The following is a 17732-nucleotide window of genomic DNA, read 5'->3' on the forward strand; positions in this document are numbered from 1 at the left end:
TCCTCAGCTTTTCCACAGCTTCCTTTAGTCCTCTCACAGGTTCTTTAACTTAGCTATATTGCTTCCCCGACCCCAGTTTTCTACATCGCCTTATGCTCTCCCACAGCTTCGTAAGCTCTCCTATAGCTTCTTCGCTTCTCCCAAAGCTTCTTCGCACTCCCACATCTCACTGCAGTTCGCGCGCAGTCTCCCGGCCAGTGTCGTCTCTCCGTATCGATGGCCTCTCTGCGGTGCGGCGCGTGTCCAGACAACGACGCTGGGAAGACCGCGGAGACTGTGAGAGAGCCGGGAGCCTGATGTGCACCCAACGGGAACGATTGGCCCAGTGCGGCCGGCCGGAAAACGAGGCAGCGATCGATCATGTGCAGAAATGTGCACACGCGGTCCGGCGGCATCTGCGAAAGTGAGCTACTCACCGTTCCTAGAAATGTGGGGAAATATGGATTTATTTCTCTTATCGTGTCTAGTCGATATTGAACCAACATTTTGGTGACTTTTGCTTGCGACGATCGTGAAGTTTGCTAGTTGGTGGTAGCAAACAAAATACTGCACTTCCAATCGATCTCTTGTGAGTGCTACTGCTGCTACTCAAATGGCGCATTAAAGACGAAATAAACGGCGTAGCCTGCCGTGGCCTATACAAATAATATTGATTTGAATCATAATTACGGTTGGATAATATTTTCTACGTTGCAAAAAAGAGGACAGTTATAATTTAAATTATCTAAATCATTTCCAAGTGACAAGTGCAACCGACGGGCAATGATCCATGACAAAGATAGTTATGCTGACAGTATTTGGGATTATCTGCAACTTCGCAATCGCTAGATCAAGGCCGAGCTCGAATTCATCGCAGCTTCGACTGTTGATAGAGGCTAATGGCCTAAACGACGGAAGAATTCACGACCTTCGAAATCTCAGCAGCGAACCGACTAATGAAACGAGTAACCCAAAAACGAGGCACAAGCGATCGTCCTACACCGAATACGACTATTACAAGGACACTGAATACTACAACTACTACGGAATTGAAGATCCATACTACGACGAGAACAAGACGGCGGAGGCCGAGTTCAACTTCGAGAAGAGCCTGGACACTCGGACCCAGGTGCTGATCGTGCTCTCCATCATCGGCTTGCTGTGGCTGTTCTGTATCTGGCAGGTATGCTGCTACCCGGTGCTGCGCCTCTGCGGCTGGTACTGCACCTACTGGGGCACCATCATCAGGATGGCCATCGACTCGTGCCGCGGCATCGATCCGCGGTACAGGATGATGGAGAAGATGGTGACTTCTATGGGGTACGCCATGCCGTCTTACAGCGAGTGGAAGCAGTGGATGGCCGCCTATGAGGACATGATGCTCTCCATGGCTGAGGGACAGTGTGAGGGCATCACGGACATGGTGAAGGGCTTCAAGGGCGCCATGGGCCCGCTGGGTCAGATGATGGGCCAGGGCGCCGACCAGATCGGTAACGCCGGCGCCGTCATCGGTGGCATTGGTGACGGTTTAATGGACTACGCCAGCGGCATGCCCACAGGCGGAATCATGTTCTAAGCGAGTGGACGCTGTAGGCCCTTGGCTCAGAAACTGAGCGCCCCGCGCACGACCGCACTGCATGCCACATGCAGCATGTTTTGATGTGCATATTGCAGTATGAAGTATTGTACCTGACGTGCTGATGAGATGACTTATATGTATGCAAACAAACAAACAAACAAACAAACAAACAAACAAACAAACAAACAAACAAACACACATTTGTCTATCAATTTTGTACGTGAGTCGTGAATGATTAGCATTCAATTTACTGTGCTCCAAAGTTATTCCGCCCGCCATCATGCCATCGGGTGCCATGACCGTTTGGTGGCATTCCTTTAAAGCTTCAATTCACAGAAGATCGTCCACTATCGCCTGTGGTGTTCGAAGCCATATCTGTAAATATTTACATTCAAATGAACGGAGACACAGATGTCTGTCAGCATCGCTGTTGCTAAGTTATATACTTTACCGATATATGGATTTCATATATGGACTGCGGCAGGCTTCACATTTTCTGACTGATACCTACGGAAATGTAGCTGTCTCTGACCAATTTATGGGTCACTTACAAGACCCCCAGAATAGACCTGCGTGGACCAGACGGAATGAGACGATCATATTGACTTTGGTACTTAACGTGATAGTGCTAGAGTAAATTGGTCAAACGTTCTGTTTGAGCGGCTTCCGTGACCACATTGCACCCTTTGTTTCGAGGGAACACGTAACGTGCAGTTGATTGGGAAGACAAGGGTGAAGGAACATATCCGTTTGTCCATTTGCGGATATTCCTGGATCTAGCTGTTAAGTGCGAAAGTCATGCTTAATGACGTGATGGTGGATCATGCGACTTTGTGAGGTTCGTGTTCGAATCGCGTGCCAAAGTCCGGTACTCTGAATGAACAAATCACGACCATTTTATTGTGACAAGGAGATACCGTTTCTCAAATGACTAATTTCTCTGTATAGGGTGCATTCCATGCCGTTTGATTACTGAATGCTTCGGGAACACATTATTCTTTGAACACATCATCGACTGAGCAACTGTATCTCCAATGTTATCGCCTTGCGAATCACGAATCACGAATCAACTCACGATCACGAGTGCTCTTTATGCCATCGAGACAGTTCCGTAGAGCCTACCCTTCACATTCAAACGCAGATAGCTCTGTTTTATGCAGGCATGCAGAGGCACCTTGCCGATTAGCATGCAGAAGCAGACCTGGTTGGCGGAGAGGGGCCACTAGCCGCGGTGCACCGAATGGGAAGCCCCAGCCGCGGCCCGTAACCACCTAAGGTCCCGTGAAGGTTGTCAACATGTTGCACCACCATTGGCCCCTCCGCTCGGGCGATGATATGCTGAAGTTCAATGCATCGCCAACGAGAAGTCGTTCAGGGACTCCTGTATATGTGCATGTTTAGGGGCTCGTAGAGCGATGTACCGGTCCAATGGATGCGAAAGGCACTCGTATTGGCATGCGAATCAAAAATGGGTTGGAAGTCGGCGGGTTTTTGCCACCCTACTGACCGGTCTAAGGCGCGGGTCTAAGCAAAGGACGCCTAGCTCCTCTCTCCTCTCTCCTCCCTCCTCCCTCCTCCCTCCCTCTCTCCCTCCCTCCCTCTCTCTTTCTCTATCACTCTCTCTCCGGTCTCCTCTTCTCTCTATACCTCCCTCTCAATCTTTCTCTCTCTCTCTCTCTCTCTCTCTCTCTCTCTCTCTCTCTCTCTCTCTCTCTCTCTCTCTCTCTCTCTCTCTCTCTCTCTCTCTCTCTCTCTCTCTCTCTCTCTCTCTCTCTCTCTCTCTCTCTCTCTCTCTCTCTCGCTGTTGCCAGTCCATTCTGGCGCCGGTCAACTGGATCGCTCTCCGGGGCACTATCCTCTGACCTATGCAGGTTCTCATTGTGAACCTTCCGCCTCTGCTCCATCCAATGAGGGCGAGTTTCAGGCGTCGGCTCTGCCGGATCCAGCGGACCTGGAAGGGCAACCAGCCGTGAGATTGGCCCAATCAACCGTCTCTAACAAGATCGCCCGTCCCGCTTGAAAGAGTCTGTATCTGCCGGCCTCAAATCGACACGCCCTCATGCTAATATCTTTACCTACTGTCTGAACGAGCATCGATGATCGAACTGACCTGTTATGCCGTGTGCGAGGCTTTCACCGATTGTAGCACAGCTGCAGGGTTTGCAGAGATCTCATCTCGTTCAGTATTTCATTAGGCCACTGCGGCAGACGCTGGTCTCTGCGGCGACAAAAGTGAGGCGCCTGGCCGCGCCCGTTGTCCGATGGTGGCAGAGTCGAGTGGCCGTCCCCGTTCCGGCCAGCTCCGCGTTCCCAGATCAGTGAAAGGCTCTCCGCGAAGTTTGCTAGGGAGGTATCCGTCATCCAGAGTCGGCAGGTGTGTAAACTCACGCGCCGCTCCTGGAAGGTTGTGTCGGAAGATGGCTCCGAGCCGCACGTTTGGGTGACGGATTGGGCCGTGCTGAGAAGGATGGCCATTGTGTTCCCGTTCTCACGACTGTGTTTGTCACGGGGAGCGACGGCGTCCATATATTGAACATAATGTGGCTGAGAGCGAAAATCGCGGTGAATGACCACTAACTCATCTTCGCATCAGCATGGTATCACAGCGACATTTAATCACGGCGATTTTGTGTTAGTCTTTGCGTGGATCTCTGAGTATCCTTTAGTCGTTGGGAGTCACTGAATTCGTTACGATCGCTTATCATTGAGGTCGCCAGTCTGCTGACAGGACAGGACGGGACTATAGGAGCCCCTTGACCAAAGAGACCTCATTTTCTATCCAACCAGCTATTATGCAATTCTTTCAGAATACAATGCCGGCTCGAGTTTAGACCCGGAATGTGGCGGGCAGCGAATACAATTCTTCACGTGAGTCCGTGCAAAAACGTTTACCTATTCCCTTGCCTATTCCCACCCGATCAGTCGATTTTTGTGGGCTTATCCAAGGGCTTATCTTTTGTCGAAAGTGAGAGAGTTGATGATGTTTTATAACAAACACAACCGTTATCACTGCTCATGTAGGCATCATAACATACGACATCAACCATAATGGAGATTATCCTTGCATTCGGCATCCGCAAAATGAGGGATGATTATCAGGGATCACGGGTAATAATTTGGCATTGCAGGGATCATCGATGCAATAAGTCACATTTTTAGATTGCTTTTGCTTCCCGAATGGCTCTTTTGCTCGTTGTCATGTCCGTTGTACACGGTGTCAGCTTAAAACACCGAATGAGCCCGGCGATCCTGGAACATTATCCCTGATTATCCGGATGCCGAATGCACGCTATGACGGTACAGTATACCCCAAAAAATAAGACAATTGAATTCAGTCTGCTTGACAGCAAGTAACTACGTGACCAGACCAATCCCACCTCTGTCTGCCTTGAATCCTGATGCTGAGTTTATGTTCAGTGTCAGTGTCACCGCCCCTGTCACGCCGCGGGACGTGACGTGACGCTCTGCGTGACGCTAACAGGCGTCACACAGCGTCAACAGCACACCGTCACGCTCTGCCACCCCCCAACCCCGTCACCCGTGGTGTGCAGGCGCAGGCCGGGCGGAAAGGGTGAATAAAGCGCTTAGATCGATGTGGAGCTGACAAATCAGTGTCAGTGAACACAACGCAATGAAAGATGAAATATTGGAAAAAGCTATCTTTATTCACTACGATAAGTTATCTAAAGAAACATGAAACACTTACAGCTTTTAGTTGCTTTGCCAACACGCGAAATTGAGTCATGGTTGTTTAGATTCACATCACGCTGACACTGTTCAATCATCTTCCTTTTTCACGTAACCACAAATGGATTGTCACTCTGTACCCGGTTTGACCCATTGCTTGTTCCGCAGCTCAGGGTCGCTCCTGTCGAAAAGTTGAGAGTTGTCGATCAGACACCGTCACATGACTGACCGTGACCGTCCGTCCACCGTCCATCCACCTGCCGTCCACTTTCCGTCCACTGACCGTGACCGTCCGTGGACCGTCCGTCCACTGTCCGTCCACCGCCCATATAAAGCCTGCCTGCCAGACAGTGGTGAAATCCGAGCTGTGACTACTAGCACCAGCTGGCCATCAGTGGGCTGTCAATGGCACCCACCGCAGCCGTCACTACACCATTTCAAACGTGTTCCTGCTGTACTGCAAGTGGTGGTTACTGGTTGGCTCGCTGTGATTTGGTAGAACGGGGGGTGATTGGTGAAGCAATGAGTGGATAAGGGTATGTTTTAGGGCCTTGGATAAGGGAGGAGGGACGATGGGTGGACGGATGAACGGACGATGGACAGTTTGACATGATAGTGAAGTCGAAGGCGGACCGATGTGACGGAGCCGACGCGGCTGCCGCTAGGTCTCACGGCCTGACGTCCAGCAGACGACAGGTGGTCGCTCATCGGACGGTGAAACCGGCGACGGAGACACCCACTGCCGACAGGTGTGTGCAGGTAGCTCAGGAGGGAAGCTCGGCCATGGCCAGGCTTAGACCGGCACGTCTGTAGTTTACAGATGGGACATGGGTGCAGTTAAACACACCTGTACCTTCAATTGGATACATCTGCACATTCGGCCTACATCAGTAGGTACAACCCGGTTCAATGGCGGTCATCGGTAGGTATAGCTCAGTAAATCAGTGCAGATTAGTACATATATCAGTACAAGGACGCCTCGGTACAAAGCGTGCACCAGCGTGCAGCGCAGCTCGGTACATTAGCGCACATTTGCACAGCTCCGCTCTGTCGACGGCAGTGGCGGATCCAGGGGGGGGGGGGGCAAAATGGGCATTTGCCCCCCCCCAAACGGCATAATTTTAACATTACGCCTATGGACGACGCATGGAAAGAATCGATAAATTTTATGGTTTGCCCCCCCAAAAAAAAACTCTGAGCTGGATCCGCCTCTGGTCGACGGTACGAAGCGCGCAGCAGCGTGCAGCACAGCTCGGTACATTAGCGCACATTTGCACAGCCCGGCGCTGTCGATCAGCTTAGTGCGCTCAGCTCAGTCGGCGCAATCCTGCCAGCACAGCAAAGCTCAGCTAGTCACCCCTCCCCCCGAATCTGCTGCTGCGTAAGTCGTTCATCACCGCCCCCACCACCATGGAACAAACGCTGTACAAATGACCCCGTCCGGGGCCCGTCGGCCTCTGATGACCGTCCGACACAGTCGACTCATGCCTTGTCGGTGCTGCGCTCGTCCGGCGGTAGATCCGGCCCGCGGCCGTGCGTGTAATCCCACACAGCGACGAGCGTGTCCGGGTCGGGGCTGATTTGTGAATCTCTCCGGGCTCGTTTCCACGATCCCGATTCATTCAGAGTTACTGGTAATCGAGGCTGATTGGGAATAGTTTGCAGGAACGCGGTGCTACTCGCCAGATTATAAATGGTGTGAGTTCGTGGGACGTGTTCGCTGAGCTGAAAGGACCGCTCGTCTGTGATCGGTCTGCGATTGCGATGGTGTGGATTTGCACGGCTAAACTTAGTTTTGCCTATGCTCGTTTCTTCGACCTTCCTGTCGACAGGATTCTGCTGAGTGATCGATTATCTGATCTGCGTATGACACAGCTGTCCTTTGCTCTGGGAACACGTTTGGCCGGAAGTTTAGCTAGCTTTATCAGCAGTGTCAGAGCTGCTGTATTTTCTCCGATGAACACCCACTGGTAGTTTATTTATTGCAACCATCATGCCAGCCTTACACTCCTTAAAATTCCCGCGACGTTCCAAAGTGAAGATGAGACTCGCAAATCTTTAATACGTGTTGAATTAACCCGTTTATCGAGTGACAATAGCATCTTGTTGCAAAAGATCCAGGTATTAGCGCAAATCAACAACCCCAAAGTATAACACACATCCCTCTGATCTTTCAGGACCTGGTGGACGAGGGTCCGTCGCGGCCACACCGACGGCTCTTCATCGGTATCGGCGCGGTACTGGTCGTCTCTGCCATCGTCATTGCCTGCGTGATCCTGCTGACCCGCGAGGGCCCGGTGGTGGAGGCGCGCGCAGGCCCCTCGGTCACACGGCCGCTGCCCCTCACCAACGGCTCTGTGATCACGCTGAATGAGGTGCTGACCATGCGCTACACGGCCGACTCCTTCGCCGGGGAGTGGATCAGCGGTAAGTGTGCTCTTTGGAGGGGAAATGTTGGGGTTTTGTGCTTGGAGTGGAGTGGGAAGTGGATGTAGGTGCTGCTCTGGGACCTAAGAGATAGGATCAATGGTTCGGCCATTCGGTTCTTCGGCCACACTCGAGTGCATTCGAGTGTGCATGCGCACTCGAATGCACTCGAGTGCACTCTAAGTGGGAAGTGGGAGCTGTTGTACTCCGAGGTGGGAAGTAGTGGATGTTGTGCTCGGAGGAGAAGGGGAAGTGCAGGGGCTGCTGTACTGAAAGGTAAGATAAGCGGCAACGCTGCACTTATGGGAGAAGAAAATGGTGATTTCTGCACTTGAAGGACGGTTCGTCGGCGAGTGCTGCTCTCCGAGTAGAGGATTAAAAGCGAATATCGCACTCAGAACATATACCCTGCTCAGAACGCATGCTTCCTCTAACGGCTTTATCTCAACGAGCTAGGAGAACGGGACAGTCTTTAAGGCGGCAAGTGGCTCCTTGTTTGTTTTTTATATGTATGTGATTATATGTTCGTGCTTGGCCGAATCGCTCTCGAGCGGGACAAAGTCAGCTTCTTGGATAAGATGATCCTACCTCATAAAATTTCGAATGTGATTAAAGGGAGGAGAGTTCTTTCTAGTTACTGTGCATGCTGGTGACAAGTGTAGCCTGAAGGTATCAACGGTCAAGTGTGGTTTGGGGAAATATTGAATGTAATTTGAGTGTGCATTTGATGGAGACGTATTAGCTGCTTGCATTAGCGCAGGTATGAGATGTCAGTTTTTTATGTGTGCAGTGAGATACTGATTGGTTCTGCACTTACCCATCGGGAAGACATGTCTCGAACAAGCTCGGTTGATAAAGTGCAAATGAGCAGTTGAAGTTGGCAGATAACTTTCTCAGAGTCATTAAGCCTGACCGAGGTTTGGTGACCTTCCGCATTCGAAGTTTCAACAGCGTTCATCGTCTTTCTCGATCAGTTTGTTGGTTACTATCCGACCAGGTCGCTTCAGTGACCTTAAACCTCAATTTAGCTGTTACCGCTGCCCGTCACCGATGCCAGTGCGACACCGCCAACTGCCATTCGCCACTGTCACCCGTCCAGTCACCACTGTCACCCTGCTAGTCACCACTGTCACCCTGCCACTCACCACTGTCACCCTGCCTGATGCCAGTCGCCAGTGTCACATTGCCAGTCAGTTCTGTCACGCTGCCAGTCACCATTGTCGTTCATCTCTACACCGCCAGTCATTTCCTGCGGCAACGCGCCACTCATAAGCGCCATAGGGTCACCTTAGTTATTTAGTACTCGATGCGGAGTAAGCCAAGTTGCTGGGAAGACAAAGTGTGGGTGCCTACAATGGATAGATCGGACTTCACGCCACCCACAGAGTGAGGATTTGACAGGAAATTGAACAGGCGCTAGCGAGCGCCAGACACATCTCGCCTACTTTTTGTGTCCAGTTATATTCCAGTTGTTCTACCATTCTATGTAGTCCGCCATCACTGATTACGTTGGCGTTGTCAATTTCACCCGTTTCATTCCATATTTTTGACCTGTCACTCTCGCTCGACCACGCCCTTGTTTAGTCTCTCGACGCCTATTAACGCTTCACTAATGAACAGTGTTTTACACATTGTGACGTCTTGAGACTGGCTCAAAAGGCGGGACGATCACGATTCATGAGCGGAACCATAGATATACAGGCAACGAAACGGACTAACATTGCCACGTCCACGGTCCAATTTGTTTGATATCGTCTAATTTGTTGGTTAACATTGAACAAATCACGCCCATATCAATTATGGTGGTCGTATTGCAGTAAGCCAGTCTGACTAACACAAATAGGGGTTTTCGCGTTGAAAAGCCGAGAGAAGTTTTCCGTCGCTGTATTTTGTCATGTCCCAGCTGAAGTTGATTTTCCTCTAGATAACTAAGTCTTTGGTGTCACAACTTATGGTACGCGTCACAATGCACAATGAAATGCAATATATCCTCTCTGCACTATCCGTTACATCCTTGCCCTTAATTATGGAGTTTGCAGCTTGCGTTTAAGGGATTTGCTTAAAGGGATTATCAGGGTTTAAAAATTGAAAGGAATCGGAATGTATTGCCTATCAGTTAAGTCTCCAGACTCTGCCGATTTCAACGATATACATAAAATGCCTATTGATGCTATACTTTGCAAGTTATAGTCGTTTGAAAAACGACAAAAATGTACTTACTCCCGCAAAACAAGTACTTGAGCGGTCAGATTGGCCCATTACTATAATGTAAACAAAGAGCGGCCTTGCGAAATTTTGCGGGATTGAGGATTTCTACAAGATTTCGGTGATAGGCATTGGTTGTCGATATACGATGGATTTTTGGTGAAGAACTCGACTGAAATTGAAACAAATTGAATATTTGCTTGTCTAAGGCAGCAAGATTTATAAACATCGCCAAATTTATCATATGCAATTGGAGCTTGTTTCAGTTTTTATAGCAGGGTCATGATACAATTTTCTTTCAATGGTAGATTCGTCATGGTACAGTACAATTTAAATGGTAATTTCGAGTAATTTATGTCATTGAATTGAAACTGCAAGTACATCCCACAAAAGAGCTTATCCTCTTCAATTTTCAGTCTTGATCTGACTGATAAGTGATTTGTCAAGAGTGCGAAAAGTGAGGTGACAAGAGAGCTACAGGTTTTTCAAGATTTAAGTGTTCTTGAATAGCAGGTTGTACAACATTGTGCTGTGACATAACCATTGGGCCTTGTGCCCCCTGTGACAGAGCCCCTGCATCAGCTGGTCTGACACGGCTGGGCTCGCAAGTCGCAAAGAACGTCTTGGTGCTCTTAATTATGATTGATGATTGTGATGTGAAAGGAGGGTACCTACATGGCAAAATACATTTGTATGTAATTTCTTGCCACAGTACCCACCTGCATGTACATTTTTGTTGTCTCCGTGTGAAAAATGAATATATTTTAAGGAAAATTAAGGCATTTCTGTTTGAAGCATGCAGAAATTCATGTGTGATGCTGTCCCGGCAACTCATGTGGAACAGAACAGGCTGCAGAGTGCCAGATCGTGCTTGAACAGAGAGAATCATCAGCTATCTACATATGCGCATGCTTTGAAGTTCCCTGCCTTTTCCCACATTCTACTTGCTAGTTGTGAAAAGGATCGGACAAGGCGAGGTACTCATGCTCATGGTGCCACCATGTGCAATTACTGACTGGTGAATTCGGTGGCTAAAATCCTTAACGCTCTATGGATAATTATTCTGCTCTTATGTTCAGTATGTTGATATCAGAAACTCACCAAGGTAACCTGCCCTGTGGCATTTCTTAGTTCAAAATTGTAAGCATTACACTCATCAGTCATGTAACTTGTATTTACATCCATGAACAAACAATGTGCAAAGGGGCTACCCAACAAGCATTACTGTCTACAGCGTAGCGCGTACCGCCTCCGCAAGGGGCGCGCCCCTCTACAATGGGCATGCGCGAACCCCTTCTCTGCAATGGGCGCGCCGGCGAACGTACGCGAGCGATCACGGGTCGCCACCACCAGCTGGCGACTGACGGCGCAAGGCCATAAAACTACGACGGCGGGCCCGGCAGCAGCGCGCGGTGTGGGGGGGGGGGGGGGCGTTGGACACGGGATGGACGCACAGTCGCGCACCACGACCGACGGCGACATCACCTGCTGCGTCTGGCTCGGCGAGCGCAGCTGGGAGCCGGCTGGAACAGACAGAGCGGAGTCAGCCGGCGGAGAGACCCGGGGGACGGGAGAGAGACACGGGCCAACAAACTGGGAGAGATTCGAATGCCCGCACGACAGCAAGGAGCAAACATGCCCGTTATATTCACGTGTCGATTGTCATGACGTCAGTCTTGAGCACAAGCTGACTTCATCCCTACATCCCGTTTTACTTATAATCATAATTGAGGTCCTGGATCGGTACACCGGCTCAGTCGCCTGTTGACGGCGGCGCACAGCGTGACCTACCCGCCCTACAGCCGGCCCCAGCAGGGTGAGTAGTGAGTACCAATACCCGCCCCCATGCCAATGCCAAAATCACTAGCACTGAGAGTTTTATGGAAAAGCCCTCCTCAGTGGCCGGTATGAGCTGGCCGTGCGGCGGCCGCGACTTACCTGCGGCCGCTGAAGGTCTGGTGAGTCGGACGGGCACCTCCGGCACTGTCGGCAGGGCGGCCGATTTGAGCGCAGCGCTGTCCAGTCGGACTGACGGCAGCACAGAGACCAGCTGTCCGTGCAGGCAGCACCGGTGGCCCGAGTCGCTGCTGCTGCGGACCCGGCCCGGTACCGGCGCCGGGTGGTGGCCGGCCGCGGCCGGGAGCGGGTCCGCCGTCCGCTCCGCGTCCCCGGCCGCCCCGCCGCCGCTCTCTGGACCGGCCGGAACGGTGACGGTGACCGCGCTGATCTGAAGGCGCACCTCCAGACGCTCCAGGGCCGGCAGCCAGGCCAAAGTCGGAGCGGCGGGCGGCGCCGGCGGAGTGGGGGAGACGGCCGCCGCAGCGGAGGTGTTGGGTGACACTGCGGGTAGGTTCCTCTCCGTGGTCTGGCTCCGTGCCGATCGCGAGGTACCCGAGTGTCCTTGCGGCCGGGGCACATCCATGGCGGCGGCGGCGGCGGCTCGGGCGGCTGGGGTAGTGGCGGCGGCGCCGGGCCACTCAGCTGCTGGCCAGCTGAGTGGCCAGGGACAGCCAGAGCAGCAGTGCCGGCTGCCAGCAGAGCAGGGCCGGCTCGGAGACGACCACCAGCAGCGGGCAGCTGTCCGCGGCGGCGGCAGCTGTCGGCAGCTGCAGCAGCGCCCGTACCGCCCGCTCGCCGCCGCCGCCGGGAGCCGGCGCGTCGGCCGCCTGGGGCGCGGCCAGCACGGGCCGGCCGTCCAGCTGACAGGTCGAGACCAGCACCGCCTGGTCAGCCGTCACCTGCGATAGGGCGCACGGGGAAAAGGGATACAGTCAGGAGCCGCGGCTGTAGTTATTCATTTCCAATCGACAATAGGGCATTGGGGCAGTGTTCCCGCCACTTCTAATGAGAAGTAATGTCGAGCCTACCACAGTGTACTTCACAACTAGAAAACGCACTCAACAATAATCACACAACAAAGGCACACTCTCAGGGCCATTCTAACAAAACACCCGCGGTTATAATTAGCATTACTCGGTATAATGACTGACCGTGCATCGTGTGTGGACGTGGCAGTTGTAGAGCAGCGCAGCGGTCGGCCGGCGCCGCTCAAGCTGGGAGACACACCGGCACAGCCGGGACGGGTACATGGGCTGCTGCTCGTTCCACTGGATCGTCTGACAGCGCAGCTGGAGACGCACCTCACCGGCCTGAGGACGGGGGAAGACTGGGTGATACAACCGGGACAGACAAATAACACAGCTGCTGTAGACGTATATACCTCCCCGGCCTGGTGACCGCGGGCGGGTAATACGACCTCATAGAACAGCGATCAGCCGGATCATCGGAGCAAAAAAAAAGCACGCATCTCAGGAGCCCATCTCCTTGCAAGTCTGCGATCATATCTCAACGCCCAACTGCAGCAGCTCTTCAAACAATGCAGCTGATGCTGTCCTTTCGAACATCCCCGCTATGCATGGACCCACGCCGCCCAGCTCCCCGTTGGCGGCCACCACTGTCAGCCGCCGCCCCTTCCTCCGCTGCGCGGAGACCCACCTTTTCCAAGTCTCCATGGCCAGCCAACACGGTGACTCGCGGCTCCAGCACCGTCAGCTACAGGTCGCGAGCCGGGGTGTTGGCCTCCAGCGCCACCGCCTCTCCGTGCGGCACTGGGCCCGGGCGGGCCTCTCCGTCCGCTGCGGGAGAGGGCAGAGGGTAGAGGAGAAGGTCAGGGCGGGCCTCCCCGCCTGCAGCAGAACAGGGGGAAGGAGCGGTCAGGTGGGTCTCCCCGTCCGCTGCAGGAGAGGGCAGAGGGGCGTTAGTGGTAGTGGGCAGATGAAACGGAATGTTTATTTCAAAGATATACACTTTTTCACTAGTACGGCAACTATACTTCTCAGAGGTGAAAATCGCTGCTGGGACGCACTGCCGAAAAAGAAGGAACTTGCAAGTCACAAGCAGCGATGGGGACGACTCATGAAGAACAGTGCATCATGTTAAACAACTTCAAGCTAACTCTGAGCGCTACTCAGTACTCAGTTCACTACTCACCCTGCTGGGCCGGCTGTAGGGCGGGTAGGTCACGCTTTGCGCCGCCGTCATCAGGTGACTGAGCCGGCGTACCGATCCAGGACCAGGAGCCCAAGCAGGCCCTTGTCCAGTTTCTGCAGCAGCAGCGTGTGCCGTCACCGGCAGAGCTGTCGCTGCCAGACGACTGCCGTCAGCGCCCGGCGCACGCGCTATAAACACTGCGCCGCGGCGAGCGAGCACGGCGCGCTGCATCAGCTGGTAGCTGCTGAGCGCCGCCAACCCCAGCATAGCAGCTGGCGGAGCGCCGCGCTACACGACGACCTGTCGGGGCGCGCGGGCGGGTCAGAGGGTGGGGGAGGGGGGGCCAACAGGGTCAATCACATCACCTCTCTCTGCAATGGGCGCGCGCGTGCGCACCGGCGATGGGCGCGCGCCGGCCGCCGCTGCCGATGGACGCGCGCCCGCCGCCGGTGCCCGATGGGCACGCGCTGGCCGCCGGTGCCGATGGGCGCGCGCCGGCGCCGGTGCCGATGGGATGGGCGCGCACCGGCCGCCGGTGCCGATGGGCGCGCGCCCGCCGACGGTGCCCGATGTGCGCGCGCCCGCCGCCGGTGCCGATGGGATGGGCGCGCGCTCGCCGCCGGTGCCGATGGGATGGTCGCGCGCCGGCCGCCGGTGCCGATGGGCGCGCGCCCGCCGCCGGTGCTGATGGGATGGGCGCGCTGGCCGCCGGTGCCGATGGACGCGCGCCCGCCGACGGTGCCCGATGGGCGCGCGCTGGCCGCCGGTGCCGATGGGATGGGCGCGCGCTCGCCGCCGGTGCCGATGGGATGGTCGCGCGCCCGCCGCCGGTGCTGATGGGATGGGCGCGCTGGCCGCCGGTGCCGATGGACGCGCGCCCGCCGACGGTGCCTGATGTGCGCGCGCCCGCCGCCGGTGCCGATGGGATGGGCGCGCGCTCGCCGCCGGTGCCGATGGGATGGTCGCGCGCCGGCCGCCGGTGCCGATGGGCGCGCGCCCGCCGCCGGTGCTGATGGGATGGGCGCGCTGGCCGCCGGTGCCGATGGACGCGCGCCCGCCGACGGTGCCCGATGGGCGCGCGCTGGCCGCCGGTGCCGATGGGATGGGCGCGCGCTCGCCGCCGGTGCCGATGGGATGGTCGCGCGCCGGCCGCCGGTGCCGATGGGATGGGCGCGCACCGGCCGCCGGTGCCGATGGGCGCGCGCCCGCCGCCGGTGCCGATGGGATGGTCGCGCGCCGGCCGCCGGTGCCGATGGGCGCGCGCCGGCCGCCTATCAAGTTTACCTGTCCAGATGTACAGAAAGAATGTTTAGTCTGTCAAATACATGTACAGCTGGTATACCTACCCTGTAGCTGCAACTGTTTTGACCATGTGGCCCAGCAAAGTTATCTGGCCTAGGTAATGATTGTGATTCAGGGATGAATCCCTGGGAAGAAAATATAGATGATGGTGCTTCAGGAGACTGGAGATTGTCGTGAAGAAGCATTCCTTAATTAGTGTTAGTCACCATCCAAGCCATATGACCAAAACACACCACATCAATATTATCCCAAAATTATATTTAAAAACTTTATGGTTGGTTACACACAAGTTTTTTAGGTGACCACACTCAAACACGAGACTACTAGGGTGCCAACGTCACTTGTCAGGCTCAATGCACCAGCTGCTGTTCATACAATTTGGAAGACTCAACATCAGCTATCAGGTTCTACATCACATCAAGTGTTCAATGTAACAATGTTCGTGCCACTTTTACAAGTTTTGCTAAAAACCAGTTCAATTACAAAGGAAATGCCAAACCCACCTTCCACGACTGCTATTGACGGTACGGCATGTGGTGACGTTCTAGCCCTTTCTCCAAGCAAAAGATCTTGAGGGTTGAAGTGGCAGCTACACACAAGTGCTTCGTCAACCTGCTTGTCCGCCAAGCCATCTTCTAGGACAGCCACCCAACCAAGTCTCCTAAAAACAGCATGACTTTGTGATCAAAGGTCTGGGAAAATTGCAAGGCTTGCCATTCCAGTACAAGTAACAGATAACAAGTAACCACAGATAGTACATTGAGTACTTTAGTTATATGTGTAGATGAACTCCGAGTTGTAGGTTGTAGGTTGTAAGCTGAAGCATGTAGGTTGTAGGTTCGTGGGAGGCTGTAGTTTAGTAGGTTATTAGGTAATAGGTAATATTAGGACTTAGGTCAAGTTCGCTTGTTTTTTTTCCTCGGACCACTCAGACTTCATCCACACAATTTACTCGTACGCCTTACTGTTTGATGTATGAGTAACACTTCAAACATTTGTGTGTTCAAACACTTCAAACACTTCAAACATTTGATCATTATATTTGTGCATGTTTGACATAAAAACATATATTAATACAATTTCGTAAAATATGCAACTGTTTTTCACTTAGTGCCTGCCCCGCAATCTCCAGCATTTCAAATTGGACTTACTTGACACGGTTTTCGGAACATGGAAGAAGTTGAGACCGGGACAAATGACAATCAGCCTTTGTTTTTCCACAACCCTTCACACTACACCGCCGATTTCGCACTTGGCGGGATGGCGCCATTCCGTCCAACTCATACAGCCTCAGAAATTACAACAACTCACTCAACTAACGGAATATCCGTCAAACAAATCTTATTTACGACGACACGAGCCAATGCTAACAACGCTTGCCAGTTGCGGAGTGGAGACGTCAGAGAGAAAAAAGTCTTTAGATTTCTCCAATTTCCCCACGTAACGTTGAACGGCCATTGCGGCCTTATCTGGTATGCGACGGCCTTATCTGGCATACAAAATATCTCTAGAAGTCTCTAGCTAGTGTTAAGCCTATGGACTTATAGGGAAATGTATCCGAGTACTTGGTACTGCCTCCTCCAGGTACTGGCTGGCAGACGGATCAACTTTGGAGGCCCACCATTTGGAAATTAGGCAATTTTGAGACGAATGACTTCGGATCGGGGCCTCAGCCACCTTCATCTACACGTTTCACTGAGTAACTCCGAAATTTCGGAAAAAACCCTGATAATACCTTTAAGCATTTTTAGTCGTAAAGTCAAATGTCATAGTTTTATTTCAGTCATATTTTATTTGACTTTTCTTTTGTCCACCTTTTTAATGATATTGCCTCGTAACATGCTCGTAATGCGCTTGCTACATGATTGATGCTTTAACTTAAGGTTTGCAATAAATGCATCCAAAGAGCTTTCATATTGAATGAAACGCTTACCTACACCCGATCGAGGGCTAGCAGGTAAACAAAATCGCTCCAGCTCAGATATTCATAGCCAAACGAGGAGACAGACGTCGCACGTCTCCCAGTGACCGCTTTGTGCAGGCGCCGGGCACCAGACTACTTCAGTTACGTACAAAGGAGCTCATCAATTCTGATCATGGGGCGTCACATCCGGGACGACCAATCATTGGCTCAATCAGTCCAGTTATGACGTCAGTGTTACTGGGATACCGACCCCGTTTGCACGGAGGGGATTGGACGGGCGAATTCATGGTGCCGGGGAATCCTCATTTGCCCAGATGAGGGAATGATCCTTGGGTGATACGCCTCATTTTGTTTAGAGATTGGATAACAAAATTGGAGCTATGTCGGGTCAATATCTCATTTGGCCGTGCGATTTATGTCTGGGTTTCTGTTTCTAAGCATGCTTAACGAGATACAATTCGTGCATCATCAAAATGCAAACCTATAGGTTCCCAATAAAAAGCAGATTAAAACCACTTATTTTTAATTGTAGGTATATGAGATCTACCATAGATGATGTCGGGCGGTTCGTGGAGGGGATTCTGCCCACCCCCGCCGATCCTGACCCGAACGTCACAAGGATGGCGTGACGGCACACAT

At 53.0% G+C, this 17732-nt stretch overlaps 2 protein-coding genes and 1 long non-coding RNA gene across 5 annotated transcripts in view; 1 reads left to right on the forward strand and 2 right to left on the reverse strand.

The window, feature by feature from the left end:
* The window catches only part of LOC122373084 (venom dipeptidyl peptidase 4-like), a 65664-nt gene that overhangs the window by 32001 nt on the left and 15931 nt on the right, over positions 1-17732 (forward strand). For all 3 annotated transcript variants that reach the window (XM_043350835.1, XM_043350837.1, XM_043350836.1), the window contains exon 2: positions 7423-7672. In XM_043350835.1, coding sequence (XP_043206770.1) covers positions 7423-7672 — 250 coding nt within the window. The remainder of the gene's footprint in view (positions 1-7422; positions 7673-17732) is intronic.
* On the reverse strand, positions 11033-14167 carry LOC122373088 (verprolin-like). Its single transcript, XM_043350842.1, has 5 exons — positions 13868-14167; positions 13373-13512; positions 12868-13026; positions 11816-12615; positions 11033-11400 (listed from the first exon to the last, which is right to left on the reverse strand). The coding sequence occupies exons 4-5, from the start codon at positions 12297-12299 to the stop codon at positions 11099-11101; spliced, it is 786 nt and encodes a 261-aa protein (XP_043206777.1). The 5' UTR covers positions 12300-12615; positions 12868-13026; positions 13373-13512; positions 13868-14167; the 3' UTR covers positions 11033-11098.
* LOC122373089 lies at positions 15090-16793 on the reverse strand. The gene is made up of 3 exons (XR_006254977.1): positions 16321-16793; positions 15673-15830; positions 15090-15151 (listed from the first exon to the last, which is right to left on the reverse strand). It is a non-coding gene; the product is annotated as an uncharacterized LOC122373089 (long non-coding RNA).

This window comes from Amphibalanus amphitrite, unplaced genomic scaffold (genome assembly GCF_019059575.1).
Source record: "Amphibalanus amphitrite isolate SeventyFive unplaced genomic scaffold, NRLGWU_Aamphi_draft 001441F_arrow, whole genome shotgun sequence".
Lineage (NCBI taxonomy): Eukaryota > Metazoa > Arthropoda > Thecostraca > Balanomorpha > Balanidae > Amphibalanus > Amphibalanus amphitrite.

What these genes read in the sequence shown, in the direction of transcription:
- LOC122373088 (XM_043350842.1), bottom strand. Translation starts at nt 12,299, where the DNA reads ATGGATGTGCCCCGGCCGCAAGGACACTCGGGTACCTCGCGATCGGCA. An exon ending in CAGACCTTCAGCGGCCGCAG is followed by an intron (nt 11,401 to 11,815) that starts GTAAGTCGCGGC and finishes TGTCTGTTCCAG; the next exon opens with CCGGCTCCCAGCTGCGCTCG.